The sequence below is a fragment of the Pieris napi genome, chromosome 8 (genome assembly GCF_905475465.1).
Source record: "Pieris napi chromosome 8, ilPieNapi1.2, whole genome shotgun sequence".
Classification (NCBI taxonomy): domain Eukaryota; kingdom Metazoa; phylum Arthropoda; class Insecta; order Lepidoptera; family Pieridae; genus Pieris; species Pieris napi.
This window is the reverse complement of record NC_062241.1, coordinates 12472856-12494159: the sequence shown is the minus strand read 5'-3', so window position 1 is coordinate 12494159 and position 21304 is coordinate 12472856. Positions and strand designations below refer to the sequence as shown.

General features: G+C 32.2%; 1 protein-coding gene across 5 annotated transcripts in view; it reads left to right on the top strand.

Moving 5' to 3' along the window:
• Positions 1 to 21304, top strand: part of LOC125052054 (protein PALS1) — a 98880-nt gene that overhangs the window by 68402 nt on the left and 9174 nt on the right. For all 5 annotated transcript variants that reach the window (XM_047652703.1, XM_047652704.1, XM_047652706.1 and 2 more), the window contains one exon: positions 20736 to 20919. In XM_047652703.1, coding sequence (XP_047508659.1) covers positions 20736 to 20919 — 184 coding nt within the window. The remainder of the gene's footprint in view (positions 1 to 20735; positions 20920 to 21304) is intronic.

The following is a 21304-nucleotide window of genomic DNA, read 5'->3' as shown; positions in this document are numbered from 1 at the left end:
AGGAATATATATTTTTGTTATATATATTTAAAGCTACACAACAGGCTCTACTCTACCGGATCAGCGTTCCCCCTGAGTGAGTTCCAGTTCCACGAGGAGCAGTTAGCTGCGCTTTTGATTGCACCCTCCAATACATTTAACAATTTAAAACATTATCTTTGAAATCAACTTTTTTCATAAATGAATTCCCAGCATTATTTATAAAACTATATAACCCAGAGTAGAGGAAAACTTGTAACTAAGTTACCGATTTATCTCGCAACGTTTAACAATCATTCATTTAACAATTTAAAACATTATCTTTCAACGTTCAACGATTTTAAATCAACGTTTTTCATAAATTCCCAGCATTATTTATAAATCTATAAGTTAAAGTTTTAATTATATATATTTTATATTAGCAGTAGCCAGCGACTATGACCGCGTAGTAATGAAGTATAAAGTAATATTCAATCCGGTCTTAGTGAACTTCCCTTCCTATCAAATTTCATCTTTGTACGTCAAGCTGTTTTTATTTGATTACACACTTTATTACTATAACTAGGTGCAAAACGGTGTTTTAACCTAATTACGACACACGTCGTTGACTTCAAGGATCAAAGGCAAGCTGGTTTTCTCATCATGTTTTCCTTCATCCTTCTAGCTAATGTTAAATGCACACATAGAAAAAAAGTCCATTGGGGCAGAGCCAGGGATCGAACCTACGACCTTAGGGATGAGAATCGCACGCCGAAGCCATTAGGCTAACACTGCTCTGTTGCGTTTGCAAATAAAAAAATACATGGATTACAAAACGACGCGACCATCTTGGTAAATTATATTATCATTATTGTCTTCCGGGAAGATGTGCTATGCTAATGTTAACATCGTTTTTCCATAATATTGCTTGCCTAATGGATGAAAATCAAAATTTCCTATACTTGGCTGTTATGTTCTCCCTATATGCATTATTTTGCTATGCGTTTGTTATTATGACATTCTTGTCTTGTGAAGCATGGCATGACATGCACTGCCTTACGCCAAAGCTTCGCGATTAAAAAGATTGGAGTTTCTTGCCTGTTCTTGTCCCTGGAATTGGAAGTAAATGAAGTTGGAATTTACTTTTTTAAATCATACGTGTATATAGTTTCCATTAATTCCAATAAACTTATAAAGCATTATTTTATTTTCATATCCTTAATCTTCATTTCAAATGTTGTTATTTATAGCTAGACCCAACGTAAGAGGTTGTAGTGCCTCTGGTTTTGTTATATATTCAAAAATATATATAAAGTTATAGATATATATTTTTTAATTGACGATTTCTCCATACGACGGTAATAGTATTATTTACAGAAACGTAATGATAAACAGACAAACATGTCATTGGTATAGTAGATTTAGTTAATAGATATTTTAAATGAATCCCAAACACTTAACTCGTGACTTATGAGAGTACCACCTCAGCAAAACTAATCCTAAACTAACAAATACTTATAACTAAGTTATTCCTTCCAAATGTTGTTTCGGCCTTTTCGATAATTAAACAAATAAAACCAATCATTACCCACATGTTGATAGGTCACGGTGGATTCTTATCGTATCTTTACGTGTTCATGTTTAGACAAAGTGCGGCCTGTCCTTGTAGCAATACAGCAGAAGAGACGCTGTTACATGTCCTGACCGACTGTAAAAAGTTTGGATACGACAGGTATAACACTGAACAAGCTACGGGAATAAAAGTAACACAGACGAACTTAAAAGCGTTCTGGAATTTGTTGTAAATGTTATACAAAAAGTTGTTAAAAGGAATAGGTAGTAGTGGCAATCATCCGGGTTTCCAATACCATTTACTCAAGTTGTACATATATGTAAGTTATTGAATACCTCTGACGATAACATCGTCGGGGAATTAGCTAGATAAAAAAATCTTATACTTACGTATTGTAATAATTTTAAGTATCTCAAGGGCCGTCATACTTTATGCAATTTTACTTTAACGGATATAAACGCGACGTGTTTACATATATTTTAATATTATAAAGAGTACTTGTATTTTTGTATGTTTGTAACGAATTACCTCTATACGACTTAAAAATTATTTTACCATTAGAATTCCTCATTATTCCTTAGTAATATGGGGTATACTTATGGGATATTAATTTGAGGGAGATTATATTCTACTTCAAAAAAGAGCGTATCATTTCTTAAAAATCCGGCAACGAACTTGCGAGTGCTGAAGCAATGTGTTACATAAAAATATTCCAGCCGTGCATAGCCGAGATATAGATATAGCTTATATATATATATAAGCCATTAGTTAATACATATATCCACGAATGCAGTAAATAATGTAATGAATTTGCTTTATATCCGTTGCTTTTAAAGTGCTTTTCAAAAAAACATCATCGCTTAAGCGTAAAACGGAAAAAAACATTTAATACAAGTTATTGTATTGAACGCATGAACTTGGCTCCATTCATTAACAGGATACAGGAAATACGTGTTTGTCTGTTCGTCTCTATGGCGACAATGAATCATATTGTATCTGTCTCGCTCTAATTCAAGTAATTTGTATGGCAGGTGCTGAATCGTTTTGTATGTTTTATGTATGAATTGCTCGAGCGGTTAAAGGGACCATGATTTTGTGTTACATCACATATATAAGTACTTAAAATCATATGAGAAAATAAATTTTATATATTTCATTTACATGTGGTGACTGGTCGTACTGAATCCCCGTCCAGAGAGAGAAAAAAACCTGTTTTTTAATTATTATTATGCACAGCTTACAGTAGGTACAGAACAAGGGGTTTTTCTTTGATTTTTTTATTTGGTGATAACGTCAAGAGTAATTATATACTTTTTTACACATATTACCCACACATGTTATATTATGCTACGCTCTATGCGAGGGGAAGGGAGATAAATTGCAGTAAATCTGCTTTAGTTATAATTGAACGGCGCCAAATTATTAATTATTTAACCTAATATACCTAACTATATAATAAACCAAATAGTAATCCCCCCGAATAATATGAAAATGAAATTGTCCTTTGTCACGTATAATTTGTGATACACCTATTTAGAGCATATTTCAGTGCAATCTCTTATCAAGTCTTACTTGTTATCGATATACACTTGGCAAAACGAGGTCAAATCTCAATTGTTGGAAGTCGAGAAAGCAGTCGTTCATAAACTGTATTATAGTACCGGTATTCTACTTGAAATTTCCATTTACAGAAGTTGTTAAAGGGCTTTGTAATTCTGTTCTGTTCTCTTGTATTAGTTTGTAAGCATTTATGATACGGTCTTTTTTGATGCACAATGTTTAGACATTTTGGCGTCTTTATATAAAATTTAATTTTTATATAAATCTTGTTTTATATCTTACAAAATAGTAAAATAAGAAAGGATTTTTTTACTCTTTAGCCGCGAGTTAAGTTCGGTGGCACTAGTGATATTCAAATGTATGTTAAATGAAACTCTTTGTTTGAAGCTGGGTGTTAACTGGCTTTAATTGTTTAAAACTGGAGCACAAAACTAACATAAAATTAGGAGTAGTGGTTGCGACGCTAACAAAAAACTAACTTGGCTTATTTAAGGGTTCTTAAATCTAAATGACACTTATGTTACCTATAAAGAATATAAGTGTAGTCGACCTATTGCACATTATCGGAAACGAGAATTTTATATTACAGTTTAAAATGAAATATAACATTCTCGTTGGAATGTTGGATAGGAAAAATTGCTAATTTTTTCAATTGCTAATGTTTGGTTTGCGCTTCTAGTTATTAACAAAAATATATGTGTGTAATTTAACTAATGTTAGGTAATTAAATTTACACTACGAATAAATCCTTTTTGTTTAATTCAGAGCACAGTAACAGTATCTCATGGCATAAAAAAGTTCTTAAAATCAACAGGTTAAAGTTACGAATTCGCATAGATTTTTCTAAAAATAGGAATGGCAGAACTTTCTTGCCAGTTCTTCTTGTCATCTCGCCTTGGTAGTGCCGATATGACACTATTTACATTTGATTTCTTCTGTTTCATCTAAGCTAAGAACTCCCTACAGAGTTAACTCAGGAAAACCAAGAATACCTGTCATAAGTCAAAGGTTTTTAATGCAATCAGCACATTACATAACATGAAGAGAATACTTTTATGCCAGCAGTGTCTCTTGACCTAGGATTTCTAAAGACCTCTTATTGTGCCCTAGAACGCGAATGCGTAATTACACATTTCCATACTTAAATCACGGGTTCCACTGGCGTATTCCGTTTTTTTTTTTTTTAATCTCTTACTTTATAGTTTACGACAGTCATAGAAATCTTGGGTGGAGAATACTATACTCGGAAGTGGGGATTTAGACGAGAGATATCGCTAATTAAGACATACGGAAGTCCTATGTTACGATAACACTCAAATCTAAGCGTAGGTGATATTTCTAATATTATTGTATTGTCCGACAAAACAAAACCCAAGCCATTATGAAAATGTCTTCAAGGAAAGAGGTTACCAATTCTTAAAAGACCGGCAACGCACTTGTGAACCTTTCGGCAATGTGAGTGTCCATGGGTATCAATTAACAGGTTTTCATAATCATAATAATTTATTTGCAAGAAAATGGTACAAAAATCTTATGGTTGTACAATCTAAACTCCGCATATTCTGCCACATATAATAGCGTGCAAATTTATGTTACATAATTAAAAATTAGAATTTTACGTAGTAGTTTTATATTACAATCAAACCTTATGTGATTTTATAATCACATTATTTATTATATTATTATTTTCCTCCTGTTACATTAAAAACAATGAATTAAGACATGATAGAAATGTTGAATGAGTGTCCTCTACGCCCACGCCGTAATTATATATGTATGTACATATAAATATTAACACTTGTTGTGCATGCTTTTTTAATATATGCTCGTGCGTTTAATATCGTGAGGATACCGACAAGTGTTAGGCTGAGATTCAAAGTCGTGTTATATATTATATATCATATAAATTGTACTATAATCATTTAATCATGTTACATACGTATAATTTGTATAATTTACAATTTTCTCAATCTACAAAGTAATAATAAAATTTATTAAAACGAAAATTAAAACAAATTTAAATAGTTTTGTCCCTGTGGCAGTGTACCTTTAAAGCTGACAGCATTTCCTCGCTGTATTGCGATACTTATTCGTTGAGCGAGGAATGCACCAGCTTTGCGGTCACCGGTACTACCAGGTATCTACCAGGCGCCAACTTTAAAGAGTTTCTACTCCAAAGCGAACAAAATCGAAGTTGCAGGAAAGACTAAGAGTTCTCTTTCTCTATTTGTGCCGTTTATGATTTTCTGCATGCTCTGCATATAAATATCATATAAATTATATATTGTTATCGATTTTTTTTATATATATAAATTTTGTTTTAAGACTCAATTTTACATTAATAATTGTTTAGTATTACGTATATATGAACCACGGAAGAGGGTCTGGTCATACAGGAATGTCCTTAGTGTGGGGACCAGCGTCTCTATATAAATAAGTATCACTTCTCAATGTCATATCCAATGTTAACACGAGAATCACGCTTAGCATTGAGCCATAGAATATGTCCTCCCTTTAACCCCCCAATTAGTACTGAAGAACAAAATAAAACAACGTCTAATATAAATAAATGCTGTCGTTCGCTGAATTGCGATACTATATTAAATGTTTTATTAAAAGCCTGCAAATTCTAAAACAATACACATTTCAGTCAAAAGGCATTATTAAAGTATTCGCACACATTCCGTTCGTATTTTTCGTAGAAGAATTTTGAGTGTTGCAGTAATAACTTCAGTCAGACAATAAAATTTTAATTAACATTGTTCGGCCTGAAGCAGTTGCAAGTTTCAGAACAATCGAATTCGCTTATAATGAAGTCTTCACTTTGGAATATAAACAAAAAAAATAAAATCAATGGCGCTACATTTTTCTTAGGTCTAGGCCTCAGATCTGTTTCATGATCATTTGTCAATCTAATAGGCAAGTAGGTAATCAGCCTGCTGTGCCTAACACACACGGTCGACTTTTTGGGTCTAAAGCAAGCCGGTTTCCTCACGATGTTTTCCTTCACCGTTCGGGCGAATGTTAAATGCGCACATAGAAAGAAAGTCCATTGGTGGACTGCGGAGGATTGAACCTACAACTTCAGGGATGAGATGCGCACGCTGAAGCCACTAGGCCAACACTGCTATTTTGCACATTGTATTATAAGACTAAGAATAATATTTTTGGTTTTCGCAAGTTAAGTTCAATTATTATTAAATATATTAATATATTGGTTATTGGAGGAATGTTCAAATTAATTAAACACTTTGTTTGTATCTAAGTGTCAACTGTCTTTAATCGTATAAAACAAGTGCTTATAACTAGCATAAAATCAGGGGTTGGGTTGCGACGGTGGTGGAAATAAAAACTAACTTTATTTATGGGTTCTTAAAACTAAGTGACACATCCATTACCTATACCTATACCTACCTATGTAAGTGAAGTCGACTTATTGGACATTATCGGAAACGAGAATGTTATATTATAATTTATTAATCTAAATGGCTCAGTATTAAAACTAACATTTTAGAATATATTTGCGCTTATATATTATAATCATTAAAATACGTATATATGTAACTTAAATAACGTGAAATAACTCGCGACTACATTATAATAGAATCGAAGTGTCGAGTGCTTTTCAGCAATAGTCTCGATTGTACTCAAAACTACTAAATGTTAAATTTCTTAACATTGAAAATACTTTATAGTACAAGACTTTAGTGCAAAGATGGTGGTATATATTCTACTTTGACGTTTCTATATTTGTACGAAAACAGGTGACGTGTTAAGACCTAGGTAGCAGCTGTTCGCATTCCACAGAGCCATATGCTTCGATGAACTTAAAATCGTTTCCACGAGCTTGCTCTATGAAATGTACCTTTTTGTATGCGATAAAAATATGCCTACGTGTTCTCATTTTGTTGTCCATGCTAAGTACATGAATATTTATTATTTAAACGTTATCAAATAGATATACAAAGTAAAAATCTGTTGCTACATATTCCACAATAATTTTTGTGACCGTTTCAATTCGATTTTGATGTTATATTTCTTATAATACAGCTTAAGTAATAAGCATTAAATAGCTTTTGTGGTATTTATTTCGTAATCCTGCAGCTAATAAAAAAATTATATAAAAACAAACAATTACACTAAAAATATAGCCAAAGATGGAATACATAATATTTACAAAAAGGATGAAACATTTACAAAAGGGAAAAACAATAAAAATTATTCAATACATTTAACTAAGTAGTTACTAATTTGGCTGTATTGTGTGATTGTGTAAAGGTGAGAGTATGTACGTGAAGGTTGTATGTGGGGTATACTCAAGGTGCAGGTGATTTTGCACTAGTGATATTCTTAATACTCCTTTTAACCATATTCCGCGGTAGCTTAAAGAAGTCAAGGCTTAAATATTGGTCATTTTATGACCGGGCTGCGCGATACAATACTGAGTTTTTTGCATAGTTTTTGTTGATATGAGGAACATGAAACAAAGTACGACTACGACTCTTGTAGGCAGGAACAAGGAAGGCCAATTTTTCTAGAATTAAGCTGCAATTCACTTTATTTGAGATGATGTCATGTAGTAGCAAGAAATGGAATTGTTTTCAGCGTCGTCATGTATTTTAGAATAGATAGATTGTGACTGATACTGTAGATACATTATATGTGATGTGGTCGTGGTGTAGTCAATAAATAAATGAAGTAGCTAAATCAACAATTTGGCAAAATTCATAACTTAGAAACGTATATAATTTTCGTAGAAATATTCGACACAACCTCATTGCAACAGTAGCTATACAAATTCACAATTCAATAGGTATTCGGAAAACATAAACACAAAACGCCCACAGCCTTATCGTCATCACAAAACAATATCTGGCGTGACAAACTCGAACCGAGATAGCCCGATAACATCAGTATTCGCAGGATTTTCCGAACGGCAACACCTTATCAAAAAATATATAACCTTCATGGTTTTTTAAGTTAATTGTCATTTTATTTCGCGCCAATAATTCGTTTATATATTGTATAATTTTGGTCAGTGACATGTGATATTTGACGGAATGGCAAAAGTCATGCAGTTGCTGAATGTAAATTTGTTGGACACATCTCGATGTTGCTCTGCTGTTGACAGATTGAAACAGTTATGCCTTTGCCGGAATTACCAAGGTGATAATGAGGTAATTATTCTAACACAACCTTGCATAGTACATTTGAAAGGCTTTCTAATACTTAATTTTTTATCGAAAGACCAAGCTAAATGAGACTTAAATTTAGGAAAAGGCCAACCCTAAAGACCAACCAATACCAAACACAAAGTCTTGTACAGTGAAGTTTTATTAATTTTAGATGCCATGTTTTTGAAGTGAAACTTCTTGCGCATAAGGGTAATTTTTTTACGAATGAAACGCAATAATAATAAGGGGCAACTAAGCGGCACGAAGATGTGCAGCGTTTATGTCGAAAAAAAGGGAGATTGAGAGCGATTGAGAGAGAGTGAGAAGGGCGAATTACCTCATAGAAATTCTATTTTTAAAATTAAAATTTCGTAAAGAGAATTTATGAAATATTAGTATTTTATATTTATTATTAAAATCCAACGTGTTTTTATTATAGAATAAATTAATAAAATTAAATTTATTGTAAATGTGTCGGAAACATGATAAAGACTCAATAATAATTAACTTCCGCCTCATCGAACCTTATTTAATTTGTTATTATCAGCTCTTACTTTACTTATGTTACTTTTTCATATGTGAATTTAGTGATAGAATTACGCTTGTCATAACTTAAGCATACATTAATCAGTGTCCTAATAAGTGGAAATCAAAGTCTAGATTAGGTAAAATGTTAACATAGATATTTTATTTCGAGTAAGACAACTCAGTAATAACTTAAAAATCAAGTTACTGGAATACAGTCGGAGCTAGAGCCAGTCTGATTGGAACAATCCAATCTAGCTGAATTCACACTATCTTCTATATTTTGTGTGCATATATTGGTCAAGTTGTATATACTATATGTATGTATTCAATAAATTTATAATAGTAAATTCCGATAGCAATCTATTGTAGAAGAGTAAGTATAGAGTTTCTTGCCCATTCTTCTCCATTGAAACTACAATTATATATACATATTTCAATAAATATTATCAGATTCAATCGAAATTTGTTATATATACTAGTCGTTTAAGTTATAAGATCTGTCTTACATAAAATGAATTGCATTTTTAACCATAAAATTCTATGACATTTTTCACTTCTAATATTTTTCTTATTTATATTTTAAATATTTTTCTAATAAAATATTCCGTACGTCCGTAAGTGTTTCTAGTTAATGAAATTTGCATTACAATAACACTGGTGACGCCAGAAATATTTAAAAAGTACACATAAAATATGTTTATACAGTTCTTTTTCGTAACAAACCCACATTATTTAGTGGTTCGTACAAGACGTCTAATCTGGAGGTCTGGGTTCGATTATCAGTGTGACATTGCGGGTTATAGTTTATCACCTAGTTGCCTTAATAACTCTGTTTTTTTATTTTCCTTATAGACTTTACTTATCAGACTTCTATCTTTAATTGTGGTCTAACATTTGAGCGAAGAAATGACGTATTCCTCACGGTGTATTTCCCCACGGTGTATTTCACGCACAACAGATTATTACATATTTTCCATGACCAAATTTTTAACATATAATCAGCAAAAGTCATCATTTATCTATGTTTCAAAATCCCGATACTGTCACATTGTTGATATGACGTTTTATCTATTTATTATAAAGTATTTTATCAAACGATTTGATGACTTCTCTTGTGATAAGATAGGATCAATATGTTGCTTGGATATTTCAATCAAACAATAGCGTATATTATTATTGTTTTTTTTACCTATAATAAAATACAGAATAAAAGGTCCTAGGGTCACCTTTCTAATCTACATTACATGAATATCTTTTTTTTTTATTTGATACAAACCGCAGATGTATATTAGTTAACAATGTTGCTCAGGAACTAAGCTACGGGTCAGGTTGCCCTGAATACCTTACATTTACAAATCAGCCCGGCAGATGGCGCTGCAGTCGGAACTTTCATACTTTGTTTAATATCCTAATCGCTTGAAATATCATGCAGGACAACGGTCGAGTTAAGCCGAATTTACATTACGAAACTAGTTTTATGACATAAATTTCATCAACAATTTCACCTGTAAATTTACAGTTTCATAATGCATGCATCGGTTTCGCGACACTGGATAAATTTCGTGCCATGCGCATATTTTTTGTAAAACTAATGTCACGCAACTACTTTCACGATGAAAACGCGACACGAAACTAGTGTCGCGAAAGCATTTGCACAGGGCAGACGTGTGTGTTTGAGTGCATCGTGCAGCTAAATGACCGCCAAAATGGCAAACCATCGTTGGTCAGTTGATAAAAATATAATTTTCGAATTTTATATATGAACATCTGTACCACGACGTTCTGCATCGCAAAATGAAGCTTTGATGTTGACAGAGCCATGTCGTTGGTGATACTGTTGATTTCACGACACTATTATTTTTTGTTAAAGTAGTTTCACACGTGCTGCAACTATTTTCATGAAACTCATTCCAACATGCATAACACTAGTTTCGTAATGTAAATTCGGCTTTAGTTTCATATAAAATCGATGGATCGCTGGTGTGCCTTACTTTCTATAATCAAAGTTAAATACTAATGATTTTTAACTACATAATTTTGTATTTTTTAAATTTACATAGCTATGTCTCGCTAAGTATGGTTTAAGTATGTAACAAGTCAACAAATTTCCACGAACTTGAAGTAGTTTGGAATACTTAATCAGTTCCTATGAAACTTGCGGTTAAGGAAGATGTTGGGAAATACGATTCCGATTCGCTAGAAAATTTGCGTGAACAATAAATGATATGATACTATGAATGATATTGTATTTGAAATGTACTCTCGTAATAAACCTAATTAGGTCCATAATTATATGATTATGAGCGTATTTAACGAATGTAATAATTGTATTAACTAATGTTATAAAGATATACAATTTAAAAGCTTCTATCCTTTATTAACTCAATAACAATTCCCAATTTTAAAAAAATCTTTCACCATTATACCTACTTGATCTACCTTTTTTCTTTTTATTATTGCTTAATATATTATAAATAAAGTAAAAGTATAGAAAATACCAAAAGCCTACTAAAACCTTGGTGCCTGAAGGGCACAGGAAATTAAAGAAAATTTAAAAGTTAAAATAATATAATACAATTAATACAAAAAACGAAATGAAAACATTACAATATAATGATAGAGAAAAATACATGTTTATACCTTATGCCTAAGTAACATAGGCGTAATATTTATATACATAGTTATTTCTTAAATATTTCAAAAATCCAGCCGTGCGAAGTAGAAAAAAAACATACGTAAATTTTCTCATACAATTAAAATATTGATTTCGTTAAAAATCTTTGCTGTTTTAAAACATTAAAATTACCTCTTCATCGGGGCTTCAAAAATCAAAGTAAACTCGCCATCCTATGACAAAACCTCTACAAATAAACAAGTAGATAACTCCGCTGCAAATAAACCCTGGGGCAGCACAATTTCTCTTACCCTAATTAAAAGTTCAGCTTAATTAAACACCGTTTTAAACCATTGTGAGCGGAAAGACTTTTTTCCTTTTGTCTTTTGTACTGGTTTCTAATGGGGTTGAAATATGTATGAGTATGTCCCGTACTGGTTAAGCGGAAGTGACCCTTACAATTGTACTAGTTGAATTTTTTTTTACTATAGTATTTCCCAACTAATGTGACTTAGAGTCCTTCATTATAAGAGTGTTCCATTTGTTAAAACTCCGGTCCTTCAAGAAAAGAGCGTACCAATTCTTGAAAGGCCGGCAACGCACTTGCGAGCCTTCTGGCATTGTGAGTGTCCATGGGCGGCGGTATCACTTAACATCAGATGAGCCTCCTGCCCGTTTGCCTCCTATTACATTAAAAAAAAAAACGCAATAGCGAGTCTACGGGCAATGTAAGTCTATGGGCGGCGGTATCACTTAACATCAGCTGAGCCTCCTGTCCCCTTTTATATAAAAAATATACAACTGGAAATACAGAACAACAATAGATTATATTAAATGTACCGTGATTTTGCAGCTACATATATTGTATGTTTTATTTACTAAATTAAATATATATACACTTATTATATTATTATTCCTTACTTAATGGAAGCTTTTTGCTAGCATCAACGGTATAATAACAAAAGTAGTCTTTATATTTTCAATATCAAATGCTAATGAAAGACCGAAGTATGACGAACGCATTCGACACGCTGTTAAATGCATATGAGATGTGTGAAATATACTTGAGTAATATGAAATATTATATAAACTAGCTATGGATGTTTTTAATTTTACTTATTTAAAAAAATAGTAAGTACAAAGTAAGACAGTACAAAATTTTGACAAGTCATTAAATTTTCAATATTTTGACTGAACGCATAGATATGATTTAAACCTTTGTTACCCAACCTTTCCGGTCCCAAGACGCCCCCCCCACCTTAGCATTAAAATTTTTATGTGAATACATAATTATCATATTAAAAAAAATGTTACAGTTAAGTAACCTAACTTATAGGTTTGAGTAAGAATTTACTAAAAAATTGTTAACAAAACACAGTAAGTAAATTTTGAAAACATACTGAAAACTTGTATTGGTGCGTAAGCCCCACGCTGGGAAATAATGATTTTATTTTTTTAACGTTTTTGACATTGCAAAAAAGAAAGTGTTTTGTAATATTAACGCTAATTCTTAGGACTTTTCTGACAACCTTTTTTTGAATAATTCATTCCTAAGAGCCAAACAAGAATCTTTCAAATATACTAGATGCTGTTTATTGCTTCTAAAGTAAGAGTCGCTTTTACTTGATACGAAAGAATTCTTAATTGTAATCAAAACCTATTATTTTATATAGCAGTATTGCTTCAGCGTGCGACTCTTATCCCTAAGGTCATAGGTTCGAATCCGGCGGACCAATGGACATATAGAAAATGCGCACATAGAAAATGTGCGCATTTAACACTTACTAGTACAAAAAATCGCGCTGAATGTCTGAGACGCAGGCAATATACGGTTCCTTTAAATAATAGAGATTTTAGTTTTACTAAATATTAACCACTTGCGTACAACAATAGAATATAAGCGAAATAATGAAATGTTAATTGCAATGTAATGAATGAATGCGATGTAACAGTTGATGAGAGTGCCTGCGTCTATACTCTCGGGGCGTTACTCCCACGATTTAGGAAATCGCGACGCTTGTAAAACTAATAAATACTGAGGGAGCAAATGTACATCTTTAGGTCGTACGGGCACAGAAGGCTGATCACCTACTTTCTTATAAGAAAGACAAATAATCAAGGGACAGATACAGAAATCTGAGGCCCTAAAAGGTTCTAGCGACTTTTTTTCCCTACATCATGTTATTGTCTTAATAAGATCTGGTTTGAAATCTCAGAATTTTAAATAATAGCGTCTATAAAAAGATCATAAAACCGCATAACCTGGTTATATCGCTGTGACGTAATATATGAGCTTAGCGTGAACTTTATCGTCACCTCGATCGTAACGGTAACGTCGGAATTTTTACGTAAAGCGTAAATCGACCAAATTTCTGACATTCGTAGTTAAAACTACGTAATTTTGATGATACTAATTGCTTACCACTTAAAGGTAACTTACTTATAACTTTTGTGTAAGGTAAAATGGAGGAAAGTCATGGTGCAGACAGTTCAGGGTGTCGGTTTTTGTGAGTGTGCGCGCGCCTCATAAAAATTTACTCACACCACTTTTCCCTAACGCGCTAAAAGAAGTACAACTTATAAAAAACAAAGTATAAAAAGAATTAAACTATTTGAACTAAGAAATGAAATTATCGGTACTGTCTAATTCTGTTAAAACATAAATATATTATACAATTATGTAGTTAAACACATTAGTAGCTTAATACGCTGATGCGCGCGTATTTGCGGATTTAAAGAAATTATCCAACGTGTTTTTTAAACTGCACTAATTACACTTTCCGGAAGCCTATTCCTGTCAACCACTACTAGGTTTGGGATACAGTGCTTCAGGGAATTTGTATTATATTGAGTTTTAAAGAACGAGTAGTTCTTCTCAAATGTGTGTTCTCACATAAAATAAATAGGAATAAAATGCATTGGAAAAAGTTCTTATCTACTTTTAAATCCATTTACCTTTTATTATGTAAGACTAAGCCTTCTAACAGATTTAAATCTAAATCCATTCAGTATAAACCAACGTTTCCAATAGAATTTAATCATTAAATTAAATAAACCAATTAAAAACACTAATTAAACCTATCTGGCAGCCATTAATCGAAATTGTATAGTGCAATGTGAAAGTGTGTCATGTTTGGGATGTTTACGTATACCGTTATAGAGATCTATAGATCGTGATCCATAGATCATGGTATCGTCGTCGCCGCGTGCGCAGACGCGGTCGCATGATGTTGACCCAAAAAGGATTAAGGCTTACTCGGTAAGTTCTCACGAGTTTTTGTCAATTACATAAGCTCTTATGTAATTTCGTAATTATCGCTCTTTGTTATGTATTTAGTATTAGTTTCATCACGTCACTACAGTAACATACTAATGTACTCGTTATATATATCCAATATATTAAATTATCGTGTCACAGTGTTCGTTCCCATAGTCCTCCGAAACGGCTCGACCGATTCTTATGAAAGTTGGTATGCATATTCAGTAAGTCTGAGAGCTACTATCTATATGTACATACAACCCTTAATTTTTACCCCTCTACGATCAACCCCTATTTTTTATTATAGCAGATAGATATTTTTATTGAACTAAAATTTTTTTTCCTTGAAATAATATACATAGCAAAACAATGTTTGCCGTGTCAGCTAGTATACTCGTATACTAATATATTAACCGAAAGTGACTGTTATACTTTCACCCCTACACAATTGAACTGATTTCAATTAAATTTATTATAGTTATTGACTTGACCTAGAGAAAGGTAATCTAAGGGCCTCGTAGCCTAGCGGTTTTGTTAGGTGTCTGCTAGGGGAGGGGTATCGGGTTCGATTCCCAGTCAAAGAGCAAGTTTATTTCGATAAAATTAAAATGGGTCTCTGCCTCTGGCAGGGCTGTACGGTACCGGGCGAGTGCTTACACCGTCCATGGCGGGTACACTCAAATTTCTAAGGCAAGCAGTGAGTATGCTACGAGTAGGTACCTTAGGTACCTTGGAAAGTAGAGGTTTAGGATTGTATGTATCAATACGTCTTGGGATGATATTTGTAAGTGGTTGGATATCAACATTCCTTTTAGGTAAAGCTTGTCTATTTTTGCGTAAATAGTAGTTAAATAGGGGATGCTAATTTGGATAAAAGTTCGCCTACGAGTACTATTATTGTTTTTTTTCCACATAATTATTATATCGTAATAGTTATAATACGATAGAACTACACAATACTACCTACACCGATAATTCTAAAATTAAAGTACATTTAAATATATGTACCTAGAAATTATAACTAATAACATAACAATCAGCTCTTGTGAACTCTGTAAACTGAAACTATTTCGCGAACATAGTCGCAAGCGAGAATTTATCTATGTAGCTTCTTATGCCACTGTTATATTGTAGATTATAATCTGTCTAGTAGCCTTGTATTTGATACTTTGTAATCTATTGTAAGATTTAAACTATGATATGGAACAAAATTTTCGATAATTTACAATATCATGAGGTAATTATGATGAGAAGTTTGCTACAGCTGGTGATTATTTATTTATAGTATTTTTACGTCTCTTCCCAATTCATTTTACGCTGCTATTAATGAAGAGATAGAGTTAAAACTGATCAATAAGACTGTTTTTATAGAAGTGAAAGTTGCCACTTCATGTTGTTTATGTTACAGTTTATATAATTCTGTATATAAAAAATTAACTTATGTATAGTTGGAATTTACTAATCATTTATGTAATAATTGACATTGGGAGTAAGTATATAAGCGTACGGTATGAGTACAACTTCAAACACTTCAATTCAATAAAATATTTTAGTTCAAAGCCTTCAATAAAATATTTTATAATTTGACTGAGTTCGATAGCGGTTGTTAGAGGGATGTTCAAATGTATGTTAAATGAAACTCTTTGCTTGAACATGAGCTTATAACTAACATAAAATTAGGTGTAATGGGTTTGCGACTAACAAAAAACTAACTTGGCTTATTGAAGGGATCTTAAATCTAAGTGACACTTCAATAGCCTACCTTTTGGACATTATCGGAAACGAGAATGTTAAATTACAATTTATGAGTGTGGGATGAACTAAAGGACTCATATTAGCATCAAGTGTGCCTTAATTGGTAACATTTGGTTTGCACTTCTAATTATTAACTAAAATATATAATATATACGTCATAATACTAAAATATTTAACTAATTTTAGGTTACATAACTCCTGTTTCGTTAAATTTTTCCTATTTATAATGTAAAAGTATAAATTAAAATGATAGGAATTTGTTCATACTGAAACCACAAAACCAAGCTCTTTGGTTCGTAGAACCAATATAAGTACTTAATTTTATACAAAAAGGTCTCCAAGTAATTAAGAATTAATGCATGAGGGTTAAAAATGGCGTTAAAACCGTAAATCTACAAATCTTTGACATAAAAACCCTCTCAAAGCAAAGGTCACTGAACTCATTTGCATTTTATTCAAATATGGCTAGATTAAGTATATTAAATATCAAAAATACTTTTTGTACTGACTTGATTTTAATATTAGCATGCATTTGAGAGTTTATAAAATTAAATTAACATAATCCCGTTAGTATTTGTGACAGTTTTTTGGCACAGAACTAAAGTTGAATTTCTCATATGCTATTTTCGTATAACTGTATAAAATAATATTCAATGCAGTTAACAATAAAATAAACATTGCTTTGTTTAGTATTTTACTTTGAAATATGTATATTTAGCATTTAAAAATAAATTTTCAATCAACATTCATTAATCATACAGTATTTACAATTTTCTTAACTAAAACAATAAGAGAGAAAAAAGGTTAGTCGACATCACAGGAGACCGAAGATCTGGCAGCTACCTCGGACAAAGAATTAGTCTAGCAATTCAAAGGGAGAACGCTGCCAGTATCTTCGGAACCTTGCCTAAAGGGACTTCTTCAAATATTATATTTTGGTTATTATATTTTAAGGTTAGTTATTGTTTTTGTTTTACTTTTGTGATGCCGATCCACTCTCGCACGTTCCGCAACCACGACTTCCTTCAACCAGCCGGTCTCTTGCCTTGAATTTTGCGCATCATTATGAGCTGCATGTCGTATCTATGATGACGCAAAACGTATCTGAGATAAGCAACTTTCCGTATTTTAATAGTCTGTATAAACATTCGTGTACTACACTACTTATTGAAAAATACTTGTAGGCTGTATAAATTTCTAATATTTCAATCAACTCCAAATATTTTTTTCTTAAGCTAATTATTTAGACGAAACAGTAATCTCCAATTACCTACATCAAATATATTTCAATGTGAAATCGCATAGAAACTCTTTTCTGTAATATTAGATTAGGAAAAGTCCCAAAGTGTTATGGCAGCTTAACAAACTGTTGTTATTCACAAAGACTTCATAAATTTGAAATAACTCCCAAATCTCATAAAGTAAGCTTAGCCGAGTGCAAAGGGTCATTCAGTTTTATGCCATTGACGTCAAACTTAATTATATTCGGAAAATGTTTTGTTTTTCTTTATTCAACTTAAACAACTGCTTTCTATTTATAACTTACACAACCCACAGTATTATGTAGATGATCAGATTTTTGTTTGTAACGAATTAACTCAAAAACGATGCCTGATTCATATTCCGATTCGTCTCTTGATTAATTTATTGTTAAATGATCTTCTTCCATTTCGATTTCTATTGTCTTTTTCTTTTTTAAGAAATACTTTTGGTAACGTGTATTTGATTTTTAAAATACATTATGTCAGTAACCCTAACATCTCTGCTTATCACAACTTCATTTTATTCTGGTATATAATCTCTGTATGCTTTAAAAGTTAGAGTATCCTAGAAACATGCCTTCTTTTGCATTTTCAGAAAATTTACCTTCTTTTTCTAAAACAAATGTTTTTCGGCCAAATACATTTCCCAGTTTGTGGTTTGCAAATCCATCGTGAGCAATGTATTTAATGTCTAGTCAAAGCTGGGACTAGGTTATTTAAAATAAAATTTAAAATTTGATACTTTTGTAACTTTAATATCTAAATAAATAATTGTAAATATTATTATTTATTTTATTTTCTATTTATCATTATCAAGAGTATTGTAAATACTGAAATTTGTGTATTGTAAATTCATAAATGGTATTATCCAATGGAGGTGTAATTCCTTTTAAATTGCTTTCTACTTGTATTGATGACACTAATTTCTCTATGGAGAGCGAAAGATAATTTAGATTATATAGATAGTAATATCTACAATATATTAATTGAGTCAAGAATGAATGTTATTTATGAACAGTTTGATTGAAAGTATAATTATTCAGATTGTCATGCTAAAATATTGTGGCGTGAATTAAATTCGGTGGCGGTTGTTGTATGGATATGTTCAAATAAAACACTTTGTTAGAAGCTGGGTAACAACTGGCTTTAATTTAATAAAACATTAGCTTATAACTAAGATATCATTAGAGGTAGTGGGGTTGCGATGCTGAATTAACAAAAAACTAACTTGACTTATTGAAGAGTTCCTAAATTGACACGTATGTTATTGGACATTATTGGAAACGAGAATGTTAAAAACTTTAGAGGTGTCAAGGGACACCCGGATGGAACGAAATTCCTTTCGATTAATTTATATGTTAATTGGTATCACAACAGTATGATAGATTTTCTCGACACCAATCTTACGACGAAAAAAAAAAGCCAACATCACGAGGTGTTCCCAGGCGGTCACCCATCCAAGTACTGACCTCGCCCGACGTTGCTTAACTTTGGTGATCGGACGAGAACCGGTGTATTACAATAGCAAATAGCAAAAAAGTGTCGTGACAACTTTTCGTAAGAATTTTTTCCGTCTAGCCCCCTTTCACAACGCGCGATAAGGAACTTCGTTCCAACAATTTATGAGTGTGGTAAAAACTAAAGGGCTCATATAAGCTTCAAGTTTGCGATGATTGTTTACGCTTTTAATTATAAACTAAAATATATATGTAACTTAACTAATGTTAGGTTAAATAACTCGTGTTTAAATTTAAGCACAGCTGTGATTTAGGGTAAAATTAAGTCGAGGCGTGGGCTAAGTATGCCTCGAGAATATATGTGTGTTACTAGTAATTACAAACAATTACAACAAACCAAAAAATAGAAATTTTTAAATAAACAATCGTGTAAATAAGGGCGTTGTTTCAATAGCAAATATAACCTTTTCACTAGAAACATTGAACAAGTCGACGTCTGACGTAGGTCTTCCCTTGCGCACAATGCGTTTAAAATTAGTATTTTGAAAAGCCTTTTGTTTAAAAAATCTTTTGTGCGGCCGTAAAAAGGTATTTTTAGATTAAATATGTAGATTGATTAATTCAGACCGTAACCCCGTATATAACGCGGTACCTAATGCAGCCAATGTTTTGTGTTTACAAACAGAATTTTGTTTGTAGTTGGATTATGTTATATAATTGTTAATGTAGTCCCAAAGGTTAATGTGTAACGATGCATTAAACATTAGCACATTGATTGTTCTAGTTAGAAGAAAAAAAGGTCAAAAGCAATAAATTTAGAATGAGAAAAGAATAACGAAATACATAGTAATTATAGACCGTTTTATATGTTCTTTTAACATTTTACAACAATTATATTTATAGAACATTTAATTTAAAGTTTAGAAAAGATTCTTGATGTGATTGTACCACCTGACACATTTTTGTGCCATATTCTTGCAATAAATTATTATTATTATTAAAAGGCCGGCAACGCACTTGCGAGCCTTCTGGCATTATGAGTGTCCATGGGCACTTATCATGGTGAGCCTCCTGCCAGTCGCTCCATCATTCTTGCAAAATTAAAATCTAATATGTTCGTAGTCGTAGTCACCCTGACCACGCACGCTGTAAAGCACGCGAAACGTCGGATAAATTTAAAATTATGTTAAATAATTGTAAATTTATAATAATTCATAACTTTAATCTAATATGTTGAAAAGTGTGAAAAAAACGGGTAATATGAATCTAAATTTAGTTCGTAGGTAAAGTTCTACCACCTTAAACAATCACGGAATTTCTACGTATAAGTCAATTTTTTTTAACTCTAATGATTGTTTTTAATAACTTTTGATAAGAATGTGGCATTGGCCTCAAGGTAATTTTGACCGTAACTCGCACGTAATAAGATAAGCGATAACAGATAGAAACCCTACGTGTTGTAAGCTTATATTACCTACTTATCACTAATTAGTATTGGCTTAGATTATTTACAGATTTCCAAGTTTCCGACAATCTTTGGATAACTGCTCATATGTTTTGCCAAAATATCTCAAAAATTTCCTTTATTATTCCAGGAGCAACTCCGTCAACGTAAAGAAGCAGAAGAGAGGATCGCAGCGCAGAATGAGTTTCTACGTACATCACTACGAGGCTCGCACAAGTTGCAGGCGCTGGAGTCGAACCCGCCAAACACTACCTCTTTCGTCAACGAAGCATATGAGGAAGATGATGAACCGTCACATCTTTACCAGCTTGTTGGTAAGTCCTTAATTAGAATGTAGTTAGAAACCTGGTTAGAAATAACTTCCGAAGGTAGAGATGGAAGAAGGGAAGAGTGGGAAGTGAAGTCAAAGTAAACAATCATTTATTCATGTAGGTAACACAATATACACGTCTTATGAACGTCAAAAACGAAATATACATTAAATGCTTCTAATTTTACATTTACTGCCAGTTCTCAAATCAAGGGCGTAGAACGGAAGAGAAGAACTGGCAATAAACTCTCCGCCACTCCCAAGTTTTTTGTTTTACAAAATGTTTGTAAGGACCTGTAACCATTACACTATGTTCCACATGACATTTTTAAGTAATTAAGTAAAAATTAAGTCAAACTCCTAATGGAAGTAAAAGTCACGCACAGTCG